Genomic DNA, 26,834 nt, shown 5'->3' with positions numbered 1-26,834 from the left:
ATCTACTCAGGAGACCCCTGTTATTATATAGATAACACATAGCAGCTAACTTTCTCCTCTCCCACCTGACTCGGGTCTCTGTCGGCCCGCCACCGTTGCAGGGAGGAGGAGGGGGAAAAAAAAAAAAAATTGCAGATGGCCAATTTAACGGTCGGTTGCCAGAAGCAATGTTAGATCCTCTCGCCGATGGGAGCTGCTCTCCACGGGGGGGATGGAGACGGAGTTTCTTCTGCGTGGTCGCTCGGCCATCATTCAACGTTTTTATATATTTTAATCATTTAATGGCCAATTAGATGTGGAAGAAAAGGAGATGGGATGAAATTTAAATGGAAGGCTGTCAGAGGATCCCGCTCCGAGAGAAAGACAACGAACTCCTAACTTCTCAGTGTTTGCAGCTCTGTTTAAGCAAACGCCGGAAATAAATAAGTGGGAGGAACTGTTAGTCATCTCAGATTAGCACTCATATTAAAATTGGATATGCACAAAAAAAAACAAATCACTCTCCTCCCTGTTGAATCTGTCTCCGCTCCAGGTCAGGCTGTTAGTTGAGGTGTTGAATGTTGACAAGTTGTACATGTAGAAAGAAGAGAAACTGAATTGTAAAACATAAAAACATAATACTGGATTTAACAGTGAATTCCAAATACGTGGGGAGGGGTCTCGTGAAATTATCACACAGGCCAATTCTGCCCTCTGGACCAGTCGTTTCAAAATAAAACTTCAGCTGCCACTGCTATAGAAAATTAGAAAATATGAACAAAACAGAACCAAACACTGCACCATAGTTGCTGAATTTAACTGGCACTATTCTACATGGCAACATCTTTGAAGCTTGGTGATTGGATGTTTTTTTGTTTTTTTTACCAGTGCACAAAGGGAAGCAGTGTTGTTAAGTTTTTATGTCGTCAGTCTTACATGGTTTTATCAAAGAAGCAGATGTGCTCTAATGCAGCTGCTCATGTTTTGTACCGATAATTGAACAGGTAGTTTCATCTCCATTCAAGCCCAAGTGTCTACAGAGTCCAACCGATCAATCAGGCTAACAAATCAGCTGGTATTATCAAAATAAAGTCAAAAAAGCCTCTTGTGTATTTCAGGATTTACCCTAATTTTGTTTAATGTCAGTATCAGCTTCAGATTTGTGTCATGCAGGAAAATGAAAAGGACTTTCACATCCAGAGACGTAGAAGCCCAAAATAATGTCCTCTATAAAGCCATCAAACAAAATATGCTTGGAAATGCTCATTTTAATCATTCTCTGGCATGTTTTCTGACAGTCTCGTCTTTCTCAGAGTTAGTTTTAGGAATTTGTTAATTGAGTGTTTCATTTCTCTTTCTTAAGACAGTCTTATCAGCATGTAGGTGAGACTGTCGACTGAAATCGGTGCGACCGTCTGACGCCACACCAATTCCACAATTTAATCAAACTTCAAAGTCCAGGTTTGTGTGATGCTGCAGGTTATTTAAGTTCACACAGGGAGCGCATTTTCCTCTCAGAGACAAATCTCCAGCTCGTTAAGGCTCCAGGATTTGTGTCTGTGGTTTGGGGGGCTCTAATCCCGACAGTCGTCATAATCTTTACACAGCTACTCTCCTCCATTTTTCATCGCAGCGCTCATGTTCCCCAGAATGTGAACATGATTTTTCAATAGGTCTCTACAACGTGGAAGAAGCAGACACCAACTTATGTTTTTTTTAAATCTCTTTGGCCATTCTGCTTGTTCCCTGGCAGTCAGTGCTGGAGTTTGTCTCTAATGCTCAAGCCTTGTGCAATGAAATAATCTCTGTGGATTTTCACACACGTCGTCCTCTAATGTCTGATCGTTCTGCCGGGGACACTGGAGTGGAGCAGAGGAGCTATAAAATAATCTAACAGCAAACCTTAACCTAAACTATGGCTGATGTCCTGTTCTGTGCCGCGGCTGTAACCACAAAGATCTTCAGCTGTCGTTCAAGCTCGGGTTTAAGAAAGCCTCAGAAAGAAAGCTGTGTCTGATCTTTTCTGTAAAAAACAAAAAAAAAAAATCCCTCAGACATTGGACCAACATGATTCGACAACTCACTCCAGCATCTGTGTTTCAAGCACAAAAGAATTTGCCGTTGTTATATGAAAAACCCTCTCCAAAATGTCAGATTTCAGAAGTTAAAAATAACAGTCTAGTGTTCAACTTGACAACAGTATCTTCTGCAGTTATTTCACTTGACTTTGAAGAATTTTTTTATCTTCCTCGAACCGCAGAGGAGCGTGTAACCTCTCAATTTGAAAGAGTGGTTCACCCCTAACGCACAAACTTAACTCCATGCACATTTAGGCCCTGGTCGAGACCTGGCATTAACATGCGTCTCAGGCGATGCAATCACAAGTGGTCAGCTCTAAGTATGTCAGTTCACACCTGGCTTTAAAACGCGTCTCCACGTGCGTCTTGAGTGACCACTTGTGATTAGATCTCCCTTCCCTGCTCTATATGCAAGATACACATTGTTTTTAGCTGGTTGAACAAACAGGTCCGTGCACTGCTCACAGGTCTGCAGTGAAATAAGGTTTTATCCATTTGAAATAGTAAAATATTTTCGGTTTATTATGAAACCTGTGGCAGGACTAGTTAGACTGTGGCAGAGGACGCCAGTTTAGTAGACCACCTCCGAATATGGTCTGAGTGATTGTATCTGAAATGCGTCCTCAATGCGTCTTGGGTGCGTTCACATCTATAGTTTGAACTTAAGTCCCATATTTTACACTTTTCCTGTGTTTTATGTGAAGTGTTGATCCATAAGAAGATGTGTTTGTGGTTTAAAGTACCAAAAACATTCACAATGTAGTTTTACATCTCCTCTCTCAGGGCTTGGGGCGTGGCTGAGGGCGATGACTGCTTTGCTGTGACATCACAAAGTTACAAAAGTCCCAACAGCCTGTTTTAAGGCTCAGTTTCTGAATATGGGCTGTGTGCATTTCTCTGTGAACTAAGCTCTTTGATACTTTCACAGTGTTAATATAGAACCTGGACCTAATCTATGATCAAAGAAGACATGAAATCTCTCCTTATACAGTTTAGCACCTTTAATACCAGATCTAAACAGGGCCAAAGTCAGTTTTATTTGTTCAGGTTTTAAGATATCTACTGCTGAGATTTCTGATGCTACTGCAATGCAACAGATGTGAATTTATTTATTTCTGTTGTGAAAAATGACATTTTAAAAGCTCAACACTTACTGCATTATTCCACACATTTCACTGGCAGCATTTTTTAAAAATCATTTTCTACCTTCGGACCAGATAAGTCCCCAAAAGAAATTCTTGACAGTAACCCTTAAAGTAAAAAAAAAAAAAAAAAATTGTAATCCCTAAACAAGAAGTTATGAGGTTTTCACAATGACTGATGGAGGCTGTCGGAAGGACTTGGCTGCTGCCAGCAGACAAACTGAAAGACGGTGAAAATGTAAAATCAACATAGAAGAAGCGAGGAAGGGGCTGCTGAGTCAGAGCCAAGTGAAAAACTGCAGTTCCCAGAGGTGGGTAGTTGGCTCTGACCAGAGACCCAAACTTACAGAGAGATGCGGTGATTATTCAATCCGAGCCATGCAGAAATGCACCGTCATTCAGCGTGCCAGGGAAATCCGGGCACGGTCTGATATGTGACTGATGTGCAGATGAAAAGATGGACGAGTTTGGCAACAACAAATTTCCCCCTTAAAAAAACTGGAGAAATTAGTTTAGGATGAGGTGTGAGCTTGTGTTTGCAGATACGTGTTGCTCCTATAACTTGTAATATTGTAAAACATGATGTGATGCTGAGACCACAGCTCGTGCGCTCACGGATCAGCTGGTTTCGATATGGAGCAGGATGTCAAGTGCACAGAGGACCTGCACTGGTGTCTTTAAACCCACTGTTCCCACATCTCTCATCCTCACTTTCTTGGCCTCTTTGCTTTTCTTCACTCTGCCACTCTCTCTCTCTCTCTTTACATTTATGTCATCTACATTGAATTTAGCTTTATTGCTGTGTTCTCATTTGTTAAAGTTCAACAGAAAATGTATATGTATAGAAATCTTTATGTCCTTGCTCCCTCTTAGGGTTGAGTGTGCTAGTGTACTGTACTCAGCCACAGTGCTGCTTTGAGTTAAGTGCTAACATCAGAATGCTAACATGCTGATGTCAAGCAGGTATCATATTCACCAACTGGCACAAAGTGCACCTCGGGCTAATGAGAAGTAATTGGTTTTGTAGGTATTTGTAGAGGACAAAATAATCATTTTAATGTTGAAATGGTGACATCAAAAGATCATAAAAATAATTACAGTTCATCCTCAACGGACCTTGAATATCTGTAGCAAATTAATATTTCACTCAAAACCAAAACTCTCCACCTCATCGTGCTGCTCAAGAAAAAGTCGGAGCATCAGCAAAGACATTACGATTCAAACCTCTGGGGACCATGATGATCTGTACGTATGTCGTGGTAATCCTTCCGATGGTTGTTGAGATATTTTAAGTTTGGACGACACTGGTGGATCGACCAACCTAGAGACAGACATCATCAGGCCTACAGCCATGCTGCTAGCACAGTTCAAAGTATAAGATGTAAGTATTTATCATATAAAAATGACTTTGGTCTAAATGTCTCCCACATCTCCCTCCTCCCCGCTCCAGATAACTTTTACGGCACCCCGAAGCCTCCAGCCGAGCCCAGCGCTCTGCTACTAAATGTAACGGACCAGCTGCTCCCGGGTGCCAGACCCAGCTCTGAGGGCAAGAGGAAGCGTAACAAGTCGGTCAGCAACATGGAGAAAGCCAGCATCGAGCCCCCCGAGGAGGAGGAGGAGGAGAGACCCGTCGTCAACGGCAACGGCGTTGCTGTCACCCCAGGTCAGCCCCGGCAGCGACCTCCACAGACACAGAGACAGAGGTCGCTTGAGCCAGAAGCCTCGCCGTGACAGCGAGGTTTGAGGTCATGTTCCGGGTCAGGCTGATCCGCAGGAGTTTGATGGTTTTGTTTAAGTCATAGCAGCAGTCTCTTCTAGGGTGGTTGCCTAGCAACAGAGACAATAACAGATTGATTCAACATGCATTTCTTGGGAAATGATTTTATGGCAGATAATCACTTTTAATTGGTTACATAGACATCTTTATATGCAGTTTAATGACCTGATGTGTAAACTGTTAATTGTAATTCACTCTCACAGTCAGAGATTTCCTCTGCAGTGCAAAGTGGTGATGATTGAAGTATTAGCACCGCTCCTCTCTAGAACCTGATATCATTCATTAGGTATCATTATTAAGCAGTGTCTCAGATAGCCAGAGGGCATACACACACGCACAACAGAAGCCTGCAGGCTCTTAAAGATCAACAAAGACATTTTTTAAGTGTTCTCTCACTGAGAATCAGCCCTGTCCAAACTCGCGTTGCATTCTCTCCAAATTCTGAAAACAGGCAGAAGTGACATTTAACATAGAACGAAACAAGGCCAAACCTCTTGAGGCTGTTCTCATTCATGAAATAGTGCACAAAGACATTTGTTAAGTTTTGCCTTTAGCAGCTGAGAAACCAAGACACATTTTAACATGCCTCTCACTGTGTGCAATGCCTAGACATTCAAATATGCACATATTTCCAAACACACTTACACATACTTACACACACACAGACCCTTTTGAATGCATCCCATGGTCACATGAAAGGACAATTATAAAAGAGGCATTATGAGTTTGATTTTTGTGATTCCAAATCCAAAACCATGCTCAGGTCCTGTGACTTTCTAAGCTGGTTTTATGGCCTGAGGATAGTCGAGTCTCTCGCAGCACGGCACCACACATAGCAGCGCGGAAACTTGAGTTACTGATCCCAGTTAGTGCCTGCAGTTACTATCATACACAATTTACTATTTTTTGGACATTTGTACAACCTTTAAGGAGCTGTGGTGCTTTGAGAAAGGAGGATTGGTAAGAGGATGAGATTTTGGTTTTCCTATCACAAGGAGCTCAAACAAGGTAGGATTCTTCATTTGCGACAGAAATACATCCCTACATAAACTCCTCAGACGACAGATTTCATCCTGTAGAACAATAATTACTTTAAAATGTTGTTTTCATAACATCATTGATTTCTTCACAGGATAAGAGGAAAGAAAAAAAGACAAAATTCTACATTAAATGCAAGAAATGAAAAAGTAAGATATGTTTGAAATGTAAAAAATAAGATAAAATGTCAGCTGTAACAATAACTTTATACACATTATACAACACTTTTCTTTTCAAAGTGCTTTATGGGTAAGAGTCATAAAGAAGTATTTTACTTGTAACAAATCAGATTTTAAAAAAAGACATGAATGTAAAAGGAAAACTTAGTAATGAACTTATTAAATAAATAAAAGTAATTAAAAGGCACCACAAAATAAAATACAATTACATGAAGCTCATAAAAGAAGTAATGAAATAGGACTTTTGCAGGTTATTTAACTTTTGTGTTCTTTTGACATCAGCGTTACTTCCTCACCGCTGCATGTGTAAAAATAGGAATCGTAATTACAAAATCAATTTTTCTTTTTTCATTTAAATCATTTTTTACGTGTTCAGGCTTCACTGTGCCACAAACTGAGACTGAACATTTGATGACAAAGGTTTAACTCCGTGTTGGACCTCGGAGAGCAAACCGTCATAAAACTCCATTAACATACATTTTAACAGACTTATTTGGGATTTGTGAGGGGAGGTGGTGCGTAGAGCTCTTATCTACACCGATCACAGATATAGAGCGTATAGAAATTATACAATTAGGAAAAGTCATGATGTATCAAGGTGATAAATCTAAAAGATTTTAGGGGACGCCACAGTCGTAATGGCAAAGACAAAACCGCTGTAAGTCATTTGGTCGATTTAGGAAGCACTAGCGAGGATCTGTCTAAAGATTTTAGGCTCTGGTTCATGTAAGGTTTAAAAGTGTTCACAACAACCCTCACAATGTATATTTGATATCTACATCCACTCTGAATGATGCAGACGACAGATGAAACACAGTCACAGGAAACATTTTGAACTGATTGCGATCGGGTGGCGCTGAGATGCTCGATAACTCCAGGCTCTGCGCTGCTCAGTAAACCATGTTGGGTGTTAAAGTGGGCTGCTGCTCAAAGCTCAGGGGGAGTTTTGTCTGTGCAGACGGACAGAGTGTGGGCTGACCAGGAGAGCTGAAGGGGGATCAATAGAGCACAGCAGGCTCTGTGATCTAAGCAGATAGCTGCCTAGCTCTTTCCCTCCCATAGATTATCACTCAATCCCCTGCTCTCATTTGTCCCCTCTCCACTTCCCTCCACCAGCTCTCTCCTCTGGGAAGTGCACACACTTGCAATTTCCTTCTCTTTTTCTTCCATACACACCATTTTTCTCACTCTTTAGCACATTTACACGCTGCCACAAGTCAAACTAGGGCACCACAGCCTGCTTCTCTCAGTCTCTAATGTCTCCTCTGCTTTATTCGTCTTTCTGTCTTGTTAACCTCAGTCATTCCCTTTCTTCCCTTCACCTCGCTCATCTTTTTCCTGAGTCACTGCTCGCCCTCACCTTTTTCTAATCACTGTACTTTTTTTTTTTCCCTGCCTCCACCCCAACCCTGAGTCTCAATCAATCTCTTCCCCCAGCCTCCTACATCTCTTTTTCCTCGCTTCACCTCCCCTGTCTTTGACTCTCCCCGTCCCCCCCTCACATCCCCCAGCGATAATGTCGTGCCTGACTCTTCTTACCCTGTTGTCACCTCAGAGTCGAGCGAGCATGAGGACAAGAGCACAGACGCTTCGGGGGACATCGCCCCGCAGAGCAACCCAGCAGAGGCTACCACTGAGGCGCACAAAGACGACGGACAGTCCCCAAAGACTACAGTACCCAAACCGGAGGAGAACGACGAGCTAGGGCCCCTGCCAGACAACTGGGAGATGGCTTACACAGAGAAAGGAGAGGTCTACTTCATAGAGTAAGTGTTACATCTAATTCTGACAGTTGTGTCTCTCAGAGATTCCCTCAAAATGAATGTTTTGCCAGATGGTAGGCAATCTTTTTCGAAGTTTTAAAAGTTGGGAAAAAAGCAACTTCGGTGCAGTTAAAAGTAACAAGACAGATGTACTTCAGAAGTAAGGAACATTGCAGCAATACAGCAACAGTACTGGTCACCTCCATTCTTCCAGCTGCTACTGAAACCTTTGTCTCATTCAGCAGCCGAACTCACTCGTGACGTTCTTCCTACAGTGGAACTGAAAACTTGTTTGGAAACGTCGTCACACGTGTTGCACCTTAAGGTTCCTTTGCTTTCACCTACTGTCCAGTTCATCCCAAACCAGCTGAACGGGCTTTAAGTCTGGAGTCTGTTCTGCTCTTCCATCATGTGAAGCCTCCATCTGGTTCTTTTCTAATAATGTTCTGGGGTCATTGACTTCCTGCAGGATCAACCTCTGACCAACCAGCTCGTCTTCCTTTGTTACTTATCTTTTCCTCATCATGCTGGTTGCAATATACATATGCATTAACTTTCAAGGCTTCATTTACGTACTTCTATCGCTGCAGGAAGACTGGAAGTTGATCAGTTTCTTCATCCCTGAAAAACCCAGTTTTCTATGAAATTGGTGACATTTTATTCATTTATCTTTTACCTTGGCCTCACCTTCAGCTTACCTTTGTGCCATTTAAGATTATTCACTGGACTTGAACAACAGAAATTTAAATAAAAACTGGAAAAATAGTGGTGCTCTAAAACATTTGAGCGATATTGTAGAAGCCTCATTAATCCATCTTCCAGCTACCAGTAGCCACAGTGAGCGCACTGCTGCTGACCAGCACTCCTGTTGAGGAGAAAGAAAGGATCACAGCACCATCTTTAACTCTTACATTGTTTTTATTGAGGAGACTCTTGGGGGGCTGCTACGGACTCCAAGTATCTCATGACTAATGGAGACCAGTGAAGGCATCAGAGGACTAGTTTTCAGAGGACTTGCTGGCTTATCTACTCGTACTGAATCACACGTATGTGCCTCAAAAGTAAAACTTATTTAACCTGCACATTTTGACCTCTGTTAATACATGTTCATACAAATGTAACATCCGGTTAATCAGATTTGAAAAACCTTTCTGCATTACAGTTATTTTATCGCAGAGTCTTCGCTTCAGTTCTTTCATGTGTGGATCAGATTTCCACCAGCTTCGTTCAGAACGTCCGACTGGACAAACATCAGACCATGAACAGCTCAGTGACGCATCATTTTCAAATATCAGTTCACACTGAAATAAATTATAGTAAAATTAGCAGTTTGTATGACTGGTAGCAAACATGCTAACAGATTAGCTAACTGTCAGGTTTACACCACCTAAGACATTTAATACTGACACACAGAAGAGAAAGACAAGGGCGTTATTTCTTACTCGCGAGGAGAACGGACAGAGATTTGCTCAGTTACAATCTCCAACCCGCTCTGACCAAACTCCACCGTCTCCTCTCTTTTTATTATCACACAAAGCATTCCAAACATTCTTCCAGTAGCAAGACATTGTTTATCTTAAAGAACTGAAGGTCATACAAAGTGTAACATAAAGGGTGTCAAAGGTAATATAAAGGGTAACATAATATAATGAGTGAATATAATCAGTGAATATAATGGGTGATTTATAATGTGGGGGGTGATTGTGATACATGGTACAAATGCTTATTTCATGGTATAGAAGTAGAACAGACTGATTTCAGTCTGTTCTGTGCAGCGAGCGTGTCCGCCTGTGATCTCCTCCAACAGCTGCGTCCTGTTAAACAACTCATCACAAAACAAACTACATATATGGTTAGGACAGTAAAGCAGGATACATGGTCACGTTATTAAGCAGGATACAAACAAACTACATATATGGTTATGTATTATCAAATATGAGATGGAGCAGTGGTAAGTCAGCTCCCCTCATACGTGTGACCCTCACCTTACAGATCATATCTGTCTTTCAAGACTCTCACATTTTTATTGACTTTAATGGAAGACGTCTATCTCTGTCGGATTAAATTCAGTTTTTTTGTCACTTTACATCTGCTCGACGTCTTTTCTCTGCTAAGAAGATTGCTTAGCATCTGGTCATTTCTTTTTTTGCGATCAATTATTTATTGTATATAGGGGAAATAAATAAATAGGGGAATACAAAACACGTGCAAAATACAAAATGATAATTATTATTATAGTAAAAATGTATGTTGTATGTTCAGCCTTCTTCATGTAATAGATTTATCGAACGCCCGAGTAACTAGATTAGGGCTGCATAACATCTAAATGCACTCCTGTACGTTCCCTCCTGTACATACACTAACTCACACCGGGACCATAATTGATGCTTGGTGGTTTAATGAGATTTCGAGAAATAGCTTGCTACACAGAACTCTGTTATACAGCCCCTAAGTTTAATTCATTGGAGTTGTTAGCTTTTTACAGCTGCAGTAAATCCACAGAGGTGAGTCTTCATTACATCAGAATGATGGAGTTTCTGTGTGTGTTTTTCTAGTATTGTGGAGGGAATTGTATGTGCACGCAGGTGGACACCGGTTCAATACCATCAACTAATGAGAGGCAATTATTTTCTATTACAAAAGTTTTTTTTATTACATCATTTAATCATTCCAGTTGTTAGGCTAAATTTCTCCACAGCATCCAGTGAACCCCAGTGCGCTTGAACGCATCATCAGCTGCCAGGAGCTGCACAGCAACACCAGACTAAGAAATGAGGTGGTGCTGTCATGCAGCCAGGCACATGTTGCCTCTTCATGTCTATTAGCCACACAGGCAGACTTTTAATTCCCTCCACTGCAGACGAATCACCATATGTCTCCTCCCCCAAACAGAGAAACCTCATGCTCCTCCATCCATCAAGCACAGTACACAGCTAATGCAGTTAGCCCACTGAATTTGCAGCTTCAAGTGTTTTTTTTTTTTGTTGTTTTTTTTCCTAGGCGTAAGTGATGCCGTGCCAAAGTGATAGCGTTTGCCAAGAGGATGCTTGCCTTTGATTGGCCTCCATATGAGATCAGTTCGTTTACCTGCAGCCCTTGTAGTGAAGGCGGCTGAGGAGAGGAAGAGAAGAAGGCAGAGTGATAGTGATTAAAAATAGTAAGGGCTGAAAAAAGAGAAGGTGAGAGGGAGGGCGTGAAAGAGGGAGAAGTAGTAGATTTTCATACTATAAATAGTAAAAGAAGGCAGCAGAGGACAGGCAAGAAGAGGAAGAGAGTGAAAGAGTGAAAGGCAGAGGAGGAGGAGAGGAAAACAGAATGTGAAAGGTTGATGGAAAAGAAGCAAAAGCAGAGCCAAAGAGAATTTACCTTACCTTGAAATGCACTTTATTTTGGCTCAGTGTTTGGCGTGGGCCTTAATCTCTCACTTTTATCTGCGTCTGCTCTCACTATCTTCTGCTCCGTCGTCTGTTTTTAGCTCCAGGGAGGGCAACGTCGGACGGTTCAACATTTTTGGTCCAGACTGAAAAGTCTCAGCAACAATTCGATGGATTGCCTTGAAATTATTTTACAAACAGTCAATGTCCCTGAAGGATGAATCCTGTAGCGATCCCCTCCTGAAAACGTCTCAGATATTGCACCCACATTACTCACATGACAGCGACACGACTCCAGTGGGCTGCAGGATGTGTAAAAAGGCAACATAACAACTTTATAAGGTGATAAAATGTCAATATTGTGTTTTCAGCTTGTTCCTCTGCCCCTGAGTGGCCAACGAATGAAAGAAGGCAGCTTTATCATCTGTATATTTTATGTTATTGACCACCGACCTGTCCGTGGCCATCGGTGCATCGTCCCTGCATCCTCTGCACTGCTTGTGTTTGAAGTTGAAAGTACTGGAAAGAACGACGACACGAGGAGACCGACCTCCTCGCTGCACCCTCTTTCTTTTACTGTAGGCACTTTGCCCCCCCCCGCTCCATCATCATGAAGGGAGGCCATTGTGGCTCCAGAGCTTCAGATGAGCCGTGGAGATGCATCGAGTTTCTCTGGCACATCATCATATCTGATCTAGATCCAGCTCTGTGTCTAAAGCTCTGGATCAATCTGCCAAGCCCACAGCTGTTCCCTTCCATCACTCCCTCACCCCCACCCCACCCACCTCTATCTTTTTCTCTTTTTCTGTCACTCGTCCTCCCCTCCTCCTCTGCCTGCTAATGAGAGACAGTAAGCAAATTAAAAGTATTGATTGCCATTTTGTTAACCTAGAGGTTTTTTTTTCCTCCCCCCCACCTTTTTAGAGGCAGGCACACAAGGGAGCCTCATCGTCTCCTCTTTGAAATCATTCCCCAGCTGAATTAAGAATCCACCAACCTACTTCTCTCTTTCTGCCAAGTCTCCTCTCTCTCTCTCTCGCCTTCTATCACACTCCCTCTCACTCTCTCTCACTCTCTCCCTCTCTCTCTCCCTCTCTCTCTCTCTCTCTGTGCCGTCTCTTCACAGCCACAACACCAAGACAACATCGTGGCTGGACCCGAGGCTAGCCAAGAAGGCAAAGCCGCCCGAGGAATGCAAAGAGGATGGTGAGTGCCGCGACTCTATCTTCTGTTTTCTCCTCCACTTTCGCTCATTCATTTTAATTACTTAAGTTGCCAACAGCGTTTATTATTTATTAAGATTTCGGGCTTGCCTGTTGATCTACGGAGAAGCACAGTGCGATGGTTTCATCCGTGACTTCACTTCATTGAAAGAGCATTTAGTGATTTTTTTTATTTTTTATTTTTGTATGCCACTGGAGGATTTCTGTTTATGAGGAGTTACACGGTGGCAATGTTCATATGTGTGTCAGGCCTTGGCTGCTGTGAATAGGAAGTCCCGTGATGTGTGCTTAAAAGCCCAGGTCCACAGGGACTGGAGGTTACAAAGACTTCTTTATTCTCAGCTGAGAGAGATGTGGAGTGTCCTTCACCAGCCCACACACACACACACACACACACACACACACACACACACACACACACACACAGCAAAAAGAAAGGAGAGGGATGAATGTCAATGCAGCAGGCGTTTTATAGACGAGCATACATATATACGAGTGTGTCATCTATCTCTTTCGGCCTCACCCTCCCTCCCAACTTCCCCATCCGTCTTTCCTTTTTGTGTGCAACCGAGAGGAGATTTATCGCCTGAGTTATAGACAGGGAGGTGGTGGAGCTGGGGAGGAGGACTGGAGTTGGAGATGGACACAGACAACAAATGAGAGATGACTGTCACTTTTCTTTTTTAGTGTATGTCTGTGTGTGCGTGTTGGTTGGTATATGTTCATGGTGGGTGTCTGTGTGTATATTCCTGGTCAACACATAACCACAGGGATAGAGTTTCTCTAAAAATACATCCAGCACTCAGACACGTACGCATGCAGAGAGAGGGACAGACAAACAAGTCAACTTGGGTCAAACTGTGTTTTTAATTTCACTCTCTGGATTTGTTTTTACGCGACTCGTGTGCCAGCTCTGTGGGACGTTAGGACAGTGTGGTGAGTAGGGCTGCAACAAATACTGTTTCTATTATCAATTAATCCGTCTAAATACTTTTTGATGACTTAATAGTACAAATAATGTCCATCACAAGGTCCCAGACTGAAAGGTGATGCCTTCTGACTGCTCGTGTAGTGTGAGCAACAGTCTACAGCCTAAGAATATTCAATTTCCAATATAAAACAAAGTTGGTTGGTCCAGACTGAAATATCTCAACAGCTATACGTTCATGGTCCCCAGAGAACGAATCCTCATGACTTTGGTGATCCCCTGACTTCGCCTGTAGCGCCTCCATGAAGCTAACGTTTGTGGTTTTGAGTGAAAAGTCTCAACATCGATCGGATAAATTGCCAAGATATTTGACACACACATTGATGTTCCTTGCTAATTAGCAAATGTTAGCATAATAACATGCCAAAGTACGATGCTGAACAGGGTAATTGCTGCACCTACTAAACATCAGCATGTTAGCTTGTTTGTTGTTAGCATTTAGCTCCAGGCTCAGCTAGGTACAGCCTCACAGAGCTGCTAGCATGGCTGTACGCTCTTTGTTTGTTGTTGCTTGTTGTTGGTTAAACGGCATTTATCTCATTTTTGTAGATAGATTTTCTGTTAATCGACTAGACCATCAACTGAACAGAAAGTTCAACCATATAAAGCTGAGAGGATGTCAGTGTGAAAAATACAGTTAGCTTGAAGATATTATCCAAACCTGCAGATAACGAGTTTCCTACCTTGGTGTGGATAATATAAATGTGAGGCGATATTGACTCCAGCCAGACAGAGTGAGAGAGGGAGGAATGGTACCTGCTCTGAAAACATTTGCACTGTGCGTGCCGGCATTGAACATGGGGATTGCTTTTTTTGCTAACACCTTACCCATTTTATCCTCCCTGCAGAAATTGCCATCCTGATCTTGCATTTCACTCACAAGATTTCCTGTCTGGTTTCTGAACGTCCCCCCGTTCCCTCTCAATCTTTACAGTAAAGATCTCCGAGACAATGAGATGACACAGGGACACAAAGACAGAGACGCCTTTGAGGAGTTCGTCAAAATGTGATTGCGCTTTTACCTCCGGCATTTCTAATCCTATTTACCCACTTAGGACGGCCACAAGAGGAGATGTGCTGATGTTTGTGAGGACGGTTATTGATCTCGCCGGGGCGAGTCATCCAGTTAGTTAGTCCCAGCTGTGGGGATCGTGGTCGCAGCGTGGTGCAGCTCTTGCACGTTGCGATTGTTGGCCAAGTTTGAGCAAGTTCATGACAGTCATTTTGTTTGTTTGTTTGTTTGTTTGTTTGTTTGTTTGTCGTTGCTCGCCTCTTTTGTGCAAATTGTTGCGTAAATTAACAAGGCAAGCTGCCTTTGACGAATCCCTGCTTCTTTGATACTTTCATATTCATGTCATCATAGAAGTTCAGCGGTTTGTTAGCGACATCACTAATCACACTGCATTCTTAGCTGTCCTTGAGTGTGTTGTGTGCAGGATTTTCTTCTTTTTGACTGTCAGCACTAAAAGATCCGTGTGTGTCGGGGGGAATGGTAATTATGACGAAGGTGTCTGATGTTTTTAGGTTCCAGAAATTTAGTTTGTTTCCAGCTGAAGGGGGTTTGTGTTAGCGGCCATATGAGAAGTGTGTTGTTCACTCCAAACATCTACAGCCTGGTGGCACCCACCAACCCCTGGGAGCTGAGCTGTTAGGGAGAGAAAAGCTGCCTCTGTAAATTTGATATTGATTGGTAGAAAAGGTAGGGGTGTGGGGGGGGGTGGGTGTATAAGTGTATGTGTGGGTATATAAGTGTCTGTGTGCGTGTGTGTGTGCATGTGTGTGTGTGTGTATGTGTGTGTGCGTCCACATTTTTGAACCATGCTCTGATAAGCGCTAACAGGATCGCGGGGTGGAATCTGTGAGCTGTGACGGGACAACAGGCTGAGAGGAGGAGGAAGAGAAGGACAGTATTAAGTGGGACTATATGCGTATGCAGGGAAACACGCGCACACACACACACACACACACACACACACACACACACACACACACAGTAAAGAACAGATGAAGAAGAAGTCTGTTGGTCCTTGACTTAAGGAAAAGTGGCAGTACTGTAAAGTAAAGACACTTAATAATTAGTGTTATATACAGGATTGTACTTGGATTTTACTTGAAAGTCAGTGATTAAATGTAGTTGAGTAGGATCGTACTGATATATTACAACTTATGGTTGTTATGGTTACAGTTAATTACTGTCTGCTAATTGAGATTGAACAAAGACCAGTGTCCTCAGATGCTCAGACAGGTTGTGAAAAAGCCAAAACTTTATTCTGATTATGTAAATTACTTTTTAACTTTTTTGATAACTTCATAAAAATGAGGCCCACGTTGTAATACAGTGGATTTATTGTATTTACTGATGCAATAAGCTGCACTTAGAAAACACTGTAGTTGTTAGAAGTGGAGCTAATTTTACCTGCTTTATTTACTGTTTGGTGGCCTACTTAAATAAAAATATCTAGTAGTATTACCAACACAATGCACTGGCCCCTGTTAGTTATACACTGCTATATATTATATGATTAGTTAATTATTGCTGAGGCCTTAATGTGTAATTGGCGTTTTACTGTTGTGGAGGTCAAGCTCATCTTTACTCCTTCATACAGTGTTGGGTAGTTTGATCTGTAGCAGAGCGTGAGATTCAATCAGCTGATCATATGTTTTGTATTTAAAGTAACTGGCTGTGAGGTAAATGCAGTGGAGCAGACGTATAGAATAGCATCAAAAACAAACAAAAAAAAATGAAATACTGAGTAAATGTTTTCACCGCTGGTAAAGACAGCTTGTTCGCTCTTATGTTTAAAGTCAGCTGCAACACATACAAACCAGATTCTGTCAAACTATGCAGGGAAATGTGTGTTTCGCTTCCCAGCGTTCAAAGAGGCGTCGGCTCCAGTGAAGACTGAGCAGTTGACATCACTGGCGCCTTGTAGTTACATAACTCACTCTGTATTTCTCTCCCTCTCTGCCTCTGTCTTTCTCACCTCCTCTCTCTACCTCCGTATCCATCTTTGTCCCCCTTCCCTCCTACACTCCCTCCTGTCCTGCTGTCTCTTCTTTTTGTTCTGGTAGACGAAAAGAACTAGGACAGGCTCTTTACAGAACCTCGCTGTTTGCTTTAAACACTGTCACCCTCTTAAAGTTTATTTATTTTATTTTATTTTTTGTTTTTTGTTTTTTTCTGTCCTGCCAAATATTTGTTGGCTGGGGGAAAAAAAAGAAACTGAGGGGTCTTGCTGTTGTCTCACTTGATTCTTTACGTATTCAGCCTGTTTCTTCGCCTCAGGTGTGCCAGCGCAGGTAGCGAGAATCCCCCTGACAAGTGAATTAAAAAGCAGACAAAACTGTAAGATGTTGCTCGTCACTATTTCAGCATGTTTCATCAGAAGACAGCGTGTCCTATCCAGAGAGGCTGAGCACATACAACACAGGAATGTACAGTATATGAATATAGACAGATAGGGTTGGGATTATGACGGCGGTGATGCTCAGGTTTGAAGGATTGAAATCGTATTAGAGCGCTTCTTTGTCTTTCACCTCTGTGGATCCCAGCAGACGCCACTCGTGTGCATGCAGGGAGCGGCAGACCTAGACATGGATTACATTCTGGTCACGTGAGGAGCTTCACGGACAAAGAGACAAAGTTCTTATCGTCTCTCGCAGACGAGCTCACGCTCCTTTTTTCTCCTCTCCCCTGGGGAAGTAGCAGAGCTGGTGTTTTATTAGTTTTTATTTTCTTTTCTCACGTCCTGTGCAAGTGTGTATGCGAGTTTGTGTGTGTGTGTGTTTGTGATTCTCCATCACTTGTGTCCAGATTGGATGCTCCTCCGGCATCTCGCTCTGTTGTCCTGTCAGTCCCGCTCAGTGGGACCGTGCAGGTAGATTTTTATGGGACACAGGTAGTTTTTTTGTTTGTTTTTTTTTTCTAGGGGACGCTTGATGTGAGCAAGCACTCTTCACTCCGGTCCCACAGGTGAGTTATTACAGAGGGAGAGATGCAGCGCCCTCCTTCACCTCGACACTCCTGCAGCGGGCGGGAGCGGAGAGGCGGGGGGGGGGGTGCAGGTGTAGCTGTCTGTAGCATGATTGATGGGTGTATTTTGAGAACATCCCCAGCAGAGCATGCCTGAGGCCTGGAGATTGGAAGGAGAATTCAAAAGAGTCTGTGTGGCGTGTGTGTGTGTGTGTGTGTGTGTGTGTGTGTGTGTGTGTGTGTGTGTGTGTGTGTGTGAATGAGCCTCAAAGTAAGTGAGCTGATACGCTAAGTAGAACTGAGCAATAAATCAATATAGTATTGATAGTGATCTTTATCTTTACTGTGGTCGTTCAGTCTGGATTACGGTTTCAAAATTTTTCCTTTTGTCTTCAAACCTCATGAAAAGATTCATATTATTGTTGCTCGTGTTTCCAAAGCCTGATATAGTTTATTCCTCTGTGTGTGTTCTCCAGAACACTATTTAAAACACACAAACGAGCACTGTGTGATCTGGTACTTGGTGAACCGGGGCACTGTAGTTTATTTTGAATTAATCCCACATTCACCGTCCCGCTGCTGGAAATACTCACCGGAGCACCAACTGTGTATCAATCCACCGCTAAAAAATAGTCCCTAACCACTTCAGCATTTAGTCCTGTTTGAGTAACGTGCTACAAATTTCACAGTTTTAAGAAAATGACTGAGGCCTTATTTCAATATTAAAGTGCCATGTTTTTAAAGCTCAGGGTAAAGAAGTATTGAGAAATAGACGAACACATTGTCTGCTTTTCATTTTTGATTATTACAGAAATATAAAACCTCACCAGCCTTATCTTTTAGATGATGGCTTATTTTATTTATCTAAATGTTCATTCTCTATAAACAGTAACAGGAACAGAAAATCATTCGAGTCACATATTCACATTGCCAATTGTTTTGTGAAGGTTTGCTTGAGCACTAAAAGTGATTCCCAGATGATAGTTATATTTGTATCCCACTGCTAATTCCCATGTAGTTATTTTTGCTGTAACTGGTTTCTCAACTGAATTTTCAGACCATGTGTCATGTATCACTGTGGTTATGTCGATACGCCCTGAAAACAAAAGGAAGACTGTAGAAAATGACAGCACAAGTAGACATATTCAGCAGACAGCTTGTGGTGTTTCATTTTAATATTAAAAAAAATCAATAGCAAGCAGTAAATATTTACATTTGAAAAGTTAAACCTTGATTTTTTTGTCAAATTTAGTCTAGTTTTATTTTTAGTCAGTGTTTGACTCAGATTTCAGTCTTTTTTTACATTTGTACTTGTCTGTTTGGAGTCTAATTGAGTTAGAAATGATTTGAATCAAATTAACCTTAATACAGAATTTTATCTAATCAACAGCATCCAGAAGCCTATTACAAAATTAGCTACTTTACATATTATCCAGTTTAACGACCAACAAAAAGGTCCTGCGAAGTAGCACTTTCCCCTGACCCCACTGGGACGAGCAGGGGTTTTAGTAGAGTAACAGTTGAGTAGAAGAAGAAGAGCTGTACTGTAAGAGCTAGAAAAATAAACCCAAACTTTGGAGTCAAAAGAGGAGAGAAGAAGTGCTGGATCCCAGTTCAGCTCATTTCTTCCTGTCACAGGAAAAGTCCAGATGAGCTACGAGCTTGTGTTTTTTTTTGTTTTTGTTTTTTTTTTTGTGAGACAAATACCAGTGGGACTTTGTCGAAGAGGGAATTTAAGCACGTGGATTTCTCCTCACAGCACAGGTGCATTGAACAAAAAAACAACTTGTGGCTCATTGAAATGGAGCCCAATACACCAGAGGACAAAATTGTTGCCAGCAAGTGACACAATTAACTAATTAGTTGTCAACGCCAGGAGGATGTTGCATTGACTTTTCCTGTCACAGTAGAGATGTATTGGTTTGTTAATAATCTTCTAGAAGACCTGAATCGAGAATCTTTTCCACAGTTAAAAGAAAATGGACCCGTATCATGGTGTCGGACAAAGATTGAGAACAAGATTTTATTAGAACCATCTCACTGAGTGTGACATGTAGTGCAGATTGCTGTGAGTGTATAGGGGCCCTGAGTCTTACTTTAGGCAAGTTGCAAGTCTATAGCTCTGTGCATTACCTCACTCTTGTTATTTTGGATCACACTTCCTAGTTTGGGTAGCAACATTTGTCAGCAGCCCAGTGACTCTGACACAGGATAACTGTGCCCTGCTGGTCCAGAATCTTTTCCTTAAACAGCCAGCAACTGTCATCCCAGCCCCTTCATCCAGTGAGACTGAGGCAGGTAAATTACCCATCTTGAGATTTTCTCTGCCAAGTCATGTTTACCCATCAACCAGCTCAGTTAGGCTCAAAAAATATATTGGTGTCTGTGTGCTCGCCTCAAAGCGCACAGCGTCCCTTTCTTTATACAACTTTGTCAACTGTGCTTTTGATTGTGACAGGCAGGGTAGTGATTATCAGTACAAAAAGTGGAAAGTGTTTTCCTTGCTGAGTTTATGAATTATAGGTTATAGTGGTTGCGGAAATATTGAGGCTGAGTTCATCAGCAATCTCCAGTCCTCTTTGAAAATTACGACTGAGTAACAAACAGTCCTTTCAGCTCTGGTTATATGTAAGAGTTTGTTCCTGAGGAAAATACCAACACTGATAAGGATTTAAAAAGATTGAAGATTCAGAAAGAACATTATCAGGCACTGTGTTGACTGCACGTCACAAGGTTAGCTGAGGTTTCCACCACAAACATTTCTGCTAACCGTCACAGTGGACCTGGCTGCCTGGAAAATGATCAAATAAATGGCTTAATTTTTCTGTAAACACCACTTTAAACATGGTGGGAATTGGATTCACAGGTGGTCCCAGTGTATTAATGTGGAGTTAGGCAGAGGGTTTAGTCCCTGCTACAGAAACACATCATCTAATACCTTATTTCACAAAGGGAGGTGAGGCTGTTTGTTTTATGATAACAGCTCAACAGTCAAAGGATCAAACAGGACAAATTATAATCTTAACAGATAAAGAATAAATGCAACAGTTCTCATCTTGCAAATAATAAATGCTGATGTTTTTCTTTCTTCCTGTTATTCAGTTTTGTGTGGTTAGTTATTTGGACTCAAATGTAGCATAAGATCCTTTATCGCAATCAACAAGAGATTAAGATTTTGTTGTTGTTGTAGTTGTAATCCTTGTTTTTGTTTTGTAATGGCCAACATTTCTCTGCAGTAGCCACTCAGTGTGCTTACATTTAGTAATTACCTCTTTAGATAGTGGTTTTAATTGTTAGGGGTGGAGTCCGCCATTCCCGTGCTAGATTCAAAGAGCCTACGGAAGAACAAGAGATTGATAGGAAATGATGCGGCATTTCATCCAGTGTTACTGTTCTGCTGTCAGCCTCTCCTACAGCTGTGTCAGAGTTAATAAGAAATAAGTTACTGCTTATGCAAAAAAAAAAAAAATGCATCTACAAAACAAGACAACAGTTGCTTTTTTTTGTCAGCGGATCAATTTAAACTGTTCCAGAGAAGGAGCATCTGTTGCACCTCCAACTCCAAAGCAAGGTAACCAACTTTACTGTCTCTGCTGTTGTGTGGAAAATGACATAAAAATTCAGTCGCGTTTGCTCAAGTCATGATGGAAAAACACTTATTAATGAAAGGGATCTTTATTAAAAACAATGTGAGTTTGTTTGGCTGCACTGTAAACGGACTGTACAAATACAAATAGGAATCATGCAGTTGTGTATTCTGCAATTCCCTTTTGTGATGTAATATAACAACTCTGGGAACTGAAAATGTATAGCCCAAAGGGAATTTTGCCTCATGGGTTAAAATCATTTTATTTGAGTATATATCTGTGAATTCAATGACATTTCAGAAAGAAAACCCCATATCATTAAGGCCAGTAATGTAACTTTGTCTGTGGTGGCATTTCAGAGACTTTCCAGCTGAAGTTTGAGGTTTAGATAATTGAGGTTAGACTGTTGAGACTGTTGTAGCTGAGTCCCTACCTCAACAAACCAAAGTAGAAGCTTATATATTGTATATTTCTTCGGAGTGTGAGCTGCTAATTGTGTGTTCTCAAATTGGAGTTGGATTTTGTGCCCACACTGACCAGCAGAAACTTTCATTAATCACCTTGTGGGAATTTTTTCGCAGTAGCCTGAAAAGTGACATGATAAATGAACACCAGTGCAGTGCAGTATCCAGTAGGAGAGGACTTTAATTTTTGGTGACTACTAAAGGCTGAAGGTGCTGAAAACGATTCAGTTCAGCTGGTTTGCTTCTCAAAAGATGGAAGAAAAGAAAGAATGGGAAAAGGAATCAGGACATGTGTAAATCCCCGGGGTGTCTCAGGGGTGTGGGGTTTGCTTCCATGTTCCACAGACCAAATCAGAAAAAGCAGAATAAAAAATGTACAAGCTTGTGCACATGAAAGTTCACTTCAAAAAAGGCCTTTTTTCTGTTAGACTGAGTATGAGAACATGAGATGAGAGGATACTGTAGGAAGGAAGACGCAGAAGTGGAAAGAGAGCAGAAGAAGATGAAGGAGGAGGGGAAATAAGGTGAAGCAGAAAGAGAGAAATATTATTGAGTGGTGCTTGAGGTGAGAAAATATGGGGAAGATGCCAGGATGCCTCCTGCTGGTAGTAAGTGGCCCTCCACCTGTGAATGGAGCAATGGATGTGGTGGCATGACTACAGGTTGCAAACATTGTTCCACTCGCCTCAGGTCTCCATCACAAGAGCTCCTACCTGAACAATTCACACCAGCTTGATATTTCCTTCCTGGACGCATGCAGGACGGCACTGATAAGCTTTATACAGTATGGCAAACAAACACACACACACACTCTCTCTCCCTCCTTGTCCCAGGGAGTTAGCACTCCTTTGCAGGCTGCTGACAGAGAGGTTATAGATGGCACTCAGTGGAGCCAGACAAAAGAGTGTGCAAAGAGACAATCCGCCTAAGTTCAGCATTTATCAGCAGCACGCTGCTCAGTGAAAGTAACAGCACTTCAGTGTGTGTTTGTGTGTGTGTGTCTCTGTCTCTGTGTGTGTCTCTGTGTGTGTGTTTGTGTATGCATGTGGGGCACTGCAGATATGACACCACAAGTACACCTACTGCCGAACAGCGGCCACTGTGGCCACAAGAGAAAAGTCAAAGTGAGCAGTGATATCTAATACACAGAAATATCTATGTAATGTTAGCTAACATTAGTTAGCATTAGCCACCACAACCATCACTGCCTCTGAATTCAAGAGGTAATTGCAGTCCATTACAACAAAGTGATAAGAGTGAGGATGTTTACCTTTTGAAAGATGTTGCACATTCATTCACGCAGAATAAAAAGTTGAATTCATGATTTTTGAGCTTCATGAACTTCTGGTTTGACCAGTGTCTTATGAAAATGTTAGCTAATGGCTATAGTATAGCTAACAATGTTAGCCAATATCAGCAAATTTTCAAAAAATTGATGTTTAATTTATATTTCTGGGTCAGTTCACTGACTTATCTCTGACGGTGCTACTTCTATGCTAAGTTTTAGCGTTTACTGTTAGCTTTAAGTTGTCATTTGTAGCTTTTAAGCATGTAGCTAGAGCCAGGAGCCGATTAGCTTAGCTTAACACAAAGATTGGACGCAGGGAGAAGAGGCTAGTCTGGCTCCATCCAAAGTTTAAAACACAATAAGCTGAGCAGAGTCTATAAAGTTCATGAATGAACACCAGTAGAGATGCTTGAAGGCATATTTCTTAGCTTCAGAAAGAGACTGTAGCTGCTTCCCCCCCTCCCCCGCTGCCTCCAGTCCTTTTCTGGGTTGAGCTAATCACATTTTGGCTTAAGCTCCATACTTAACAGACTGATATGAGCGTGGTATCAGTCCTCTCATCTAACTCTTGCCAGAAAGGCGACTAAGCATATTTCTCAAAATGATGATCTAGGAACAGAGCGACATGAAGCCCAACAGGGGAAAGAAACACTAGTACTCTGGCAACTATCTCAGGTGATCTCACTTTTCCTCCGACTGTAGATGTTTAGATAATCCGCTTGGCTTCTTCCCAACTTGTCCGATCATCTGACCGCTCTCGTTTCATAACTGCTGATGATGATGATGATGATGATGATATGATGATGATGATGGCTTAAATCACACGATTATCCTTTAAGTATGTTGTGCAGCTTGATTTGTAGGGTTTCATTTATCTTGTTACTGAGAGCAGAGTCATTCCTGGCTTCCTGCAGTTCTTTCAGCGGACATTGTAGTAGAAAAGCTTTTAATTAGAAGACTGCTGAGATTCATGACAGCCCTTTGATCTCCTGTGTGTGTGTGTGTGTGTGTGTGTTTGTGCATATGCAAAATGATACAGAGGGTGTGTGTGTGTGTGTGTGGCTGTAAAGTAAGTAACATAATGTGTGTGTGTTTATATGTGCATGTGTGTAAAGGTGAGAACATGAAAAGCTCTCTTTCATATTTAATGAGTGGAGATGGGGCTAAGGAATGTTGCAGTGTTCACAGGAGGTATTCCCGTGGGCTGTCAACCTGCTCGCAGCACTCTGTTATATCACTCTCAACTGTGTGTGTGTGTGTGTGTGTGTGTGTGTGTGTGTGTGTGTGTGTGTGTGGCAAGTAGGCATTTTAGTGAGTGTGCAGGCAAAAAATAGTGCATCCTACTGAAAATTTAATAATTTGTTTTGAGGGGATGGGGGCAGGGGTTGAGGGAAGCATATGGCACGTGCATGAGCATTGCACCAGCATTGTTTAGATATTTCTGCTCTGCGTGGGAGGACTGGGAGGGATGGGAGTATGCACAGCACTCTGTTGAGTCTGTAAACTAGGCCAAGGAATAATAATACATGTATGCAATGACCATACAGAATAGTATCTGTGGTGTACGGCTCTTGAAACGTGTTTCTCTCGAGCTGCAGCCGTGCCCTCAACCAGCCGCAGGGTCTTAGGGAGCATGAGGCGCTGTAGCGCTCCCTCTGGTTGCTTCCTCTTCTGATTAGGAAGCATTTTCTCTGCTGTTATCTCCGCTCTCATCCTGATTAACTTCGCATTGTCACTAATCAAAGCTTGTGTGATTCTCAGCAGAGCTGTACTGGAACACACTGTCCCCAAGCTCTGTGCTAGATTCAGCTAGATTCATGCTGTTTTAACAAGAGCCTCTCTCACTATGTACCCAACTTGGTTTTGAATGATCATGCTATTATGCTAAAACACTAGAGTCTACATGTGGGAATATGCTTTAAATGCTAATTGTTCATATCCTGAAAAGCAAAAGGGGGAAGTCTTTGTAGACATGTTTTTAAGAGATGTGGTTAGAAAACTTTGAAAATCCAGTCCAGTGTTACTGGCGACTGTCGGGGGTTTGAAGGAGGAAAAAAAGCAGCATGTTCTTCTGTACAATTCACATACAGAAAGAGGCTGAGAGAGCAGAGATATTTGTGTCTTTGCATTCATACAGAACTTTGAAGGGGTTAGAGGCCACTTTGAAAATGCTAAGTTAAACCTCTTAACTCTGTCTGCAGATCATTTTTAGCCAGGCAAGCAGAATGGCTCTAGGTGCGTCAGTGTCGGTTGGTCCAGACTGAAATGTCTGAACAAATGTTTGATGGAAAGTTGTTGCAGACATTCATGCCCCTCTCAAGAAGGGAATCCATTCATACATTTTTGAATATTCCTGTTAAAAATTGTGAGGGAATTTTCATCATCATTACGTCTATTCTGTTTCACTACGACATCAAGAGTAGCAATTTGAGATTAAGATAAAATCTCTCGAGTCTCCAAAATGAACTCGACCAAAGGGCACTTCGGCTTCTGAGGCTATCAAAGGCACAACAGAACCAAACTTTATCGACAAACACAGACTCCCAGACTGTGGGTAGCCGGGGCCCAACCCAGATTTGCCCTGGAAACTGCCCCCGTTATGATGCTGCTGTGGGGGTTAATAAACGCACGCCACTTTTCTCTCAAATTAACCAACCAACCGCTCTCACTGACATTTAACTTAACTTGGCAGCATAATAATATCACACTGAGTCAAGCCAGATTCAAGCTGACTGAACTTCTCTCTCTTTTTCTGCTCACTTTAATCATAATTTAATCATTTATCAATTTTGATTAATTAAAATGTGAACAGACAAATTGCAGAAAATGCACACAGCTTCTCCATGGTCCTGTCAAACAAAGACGCAGCAAAGCAAGAGCAAAGGACAAACTTTAAATTTGCTCTTACCAGTCGGAGTTCTACTGGGATTCTGCCGTCAATGCCAATTTGTGATGGAAAAATCTTGTGAGCTGCTGTTTCGGGAGACTCAGATGTCTCAAGCAGAAGCATTTCATTGATGTTCGATGCATCGAGGAGAAGAAGCGTGATGAGCAGTACAGTCAACATTTTGACCAGTAATGCGCCAAATCTCTCTGAAGCTGTTCTCTGGAGGGGCGTATTTAAACCCTGAAGCTCATACATGTGTGAAGACTATTGCATCCATAAATCTTACCTAGCGTACACTGTAAATCACAATTACCTCTGTTCCAGAGACTAACTGAGACACAGGCAGTTTGTTAATAATACTAATAGTAAATGACCTGTGTGCATCAATACCCTGAATAAGAGAATACAGACTAAATGAAAGAGAAAAGACTTAATGACAGAAAATTCCCTCACAGAAATGAAAATTGTTGTCGAATTTGAAGTAATTTGGTTTAGTGGATGGTAATGTGAGTTTATGAAGTATTCCTGTGGTGAATTCGTCCAGGATCCTTGTGTGGAGAATTCACAACACATGACTAAGAACATAGGGCAACGTTTGGAGGACTTTCCGCATCTGTTCTTTAGACCTGTGTGGAAGTTTGATGTTGATAACTGCTTTGAAAAAAAATGGGGCAAATGTTTTCAATAGAAAGTATTTGATATATTTAATAGAGATCATAAAGGAGTCACAGTTAGTGGCATAATACATGTCATAACAACACCAGTTATTATTTACTAATGTTTTACTCAAGTTTCTTTAAAAGTCCCATATTGTATAAAGGTAGATTTAAAGGTCTAGGTTCTATATTAATACTGTGAAAGTATCCAAGTGTTCAGTCCACAGAAACTGAGCTTTAAAACAAGCCGTCAGGACTGCTGTAACTTTGTGATGTCACAACAAAGCAGTTGCCGCTCTCAGCCTCTCTGCTGATTGGCTCACCTACCTGTTGTTACTAGAGCTCCAGAGAGGAGATGTAAAACGACATTGAGATGGTTTTTGGTTCTTCAAACAACAAATATATCCCCTGATTGATCAACACTTCAAATAAAAA

General features: G+C 41.8%; 1 protein-coding gene across 1 annotated transcript in view; it reads left to right on the top strand.

Annotated features, from left to right (window-relative positions):
- Positions 1-26,834, top strand: part of magi2a (membrane associated guanylate kinase, WW and PDZ domain containing 2a) — a 219,592-nt gene that overhangs the window by 140,544 nt on the left and 52,214 nt on the right. The window contains exons 4-6 of the mRNA XM_087175818.1: positions 4,650-4,865; positions 7,752-7,962; positions 12,460-12,539. Coding sequence (XP_087031944.1) covers positions 4,650-4,865; positions 7,752-7,962; positions 12,460-12,539 — 507 coding nt within the window. The remainder of the gene's footprint in view (positions 1-4,649; positions 4,866-7,751; positions 7,963-12,459; positions 12,540-26,834) is intronic.

Source organism: Seriola lalandi, unplaced genomic scaffold (assembly GCF_002814215.2).
Source record: "Seriola lalandi dorsalis isolate HSWRI2012SDOR001 ecotype SW California unplaced genomic scaffold, Sedor1 jcf7180002054504, whole genome shotgun sequence".
In the NCBI taxonomy this organism is placed as follows: domain Eukaryota; kingdom Metazoa; phylum Chordata; class Actinopteri; order Carangiformes; family Carangidae; genus Seriola; species Seriola lalandi.
Note: the sequence above shows the minus strand (reverse complement) of the source record. Positions and strands in the feature narration are given on the sequence as shown.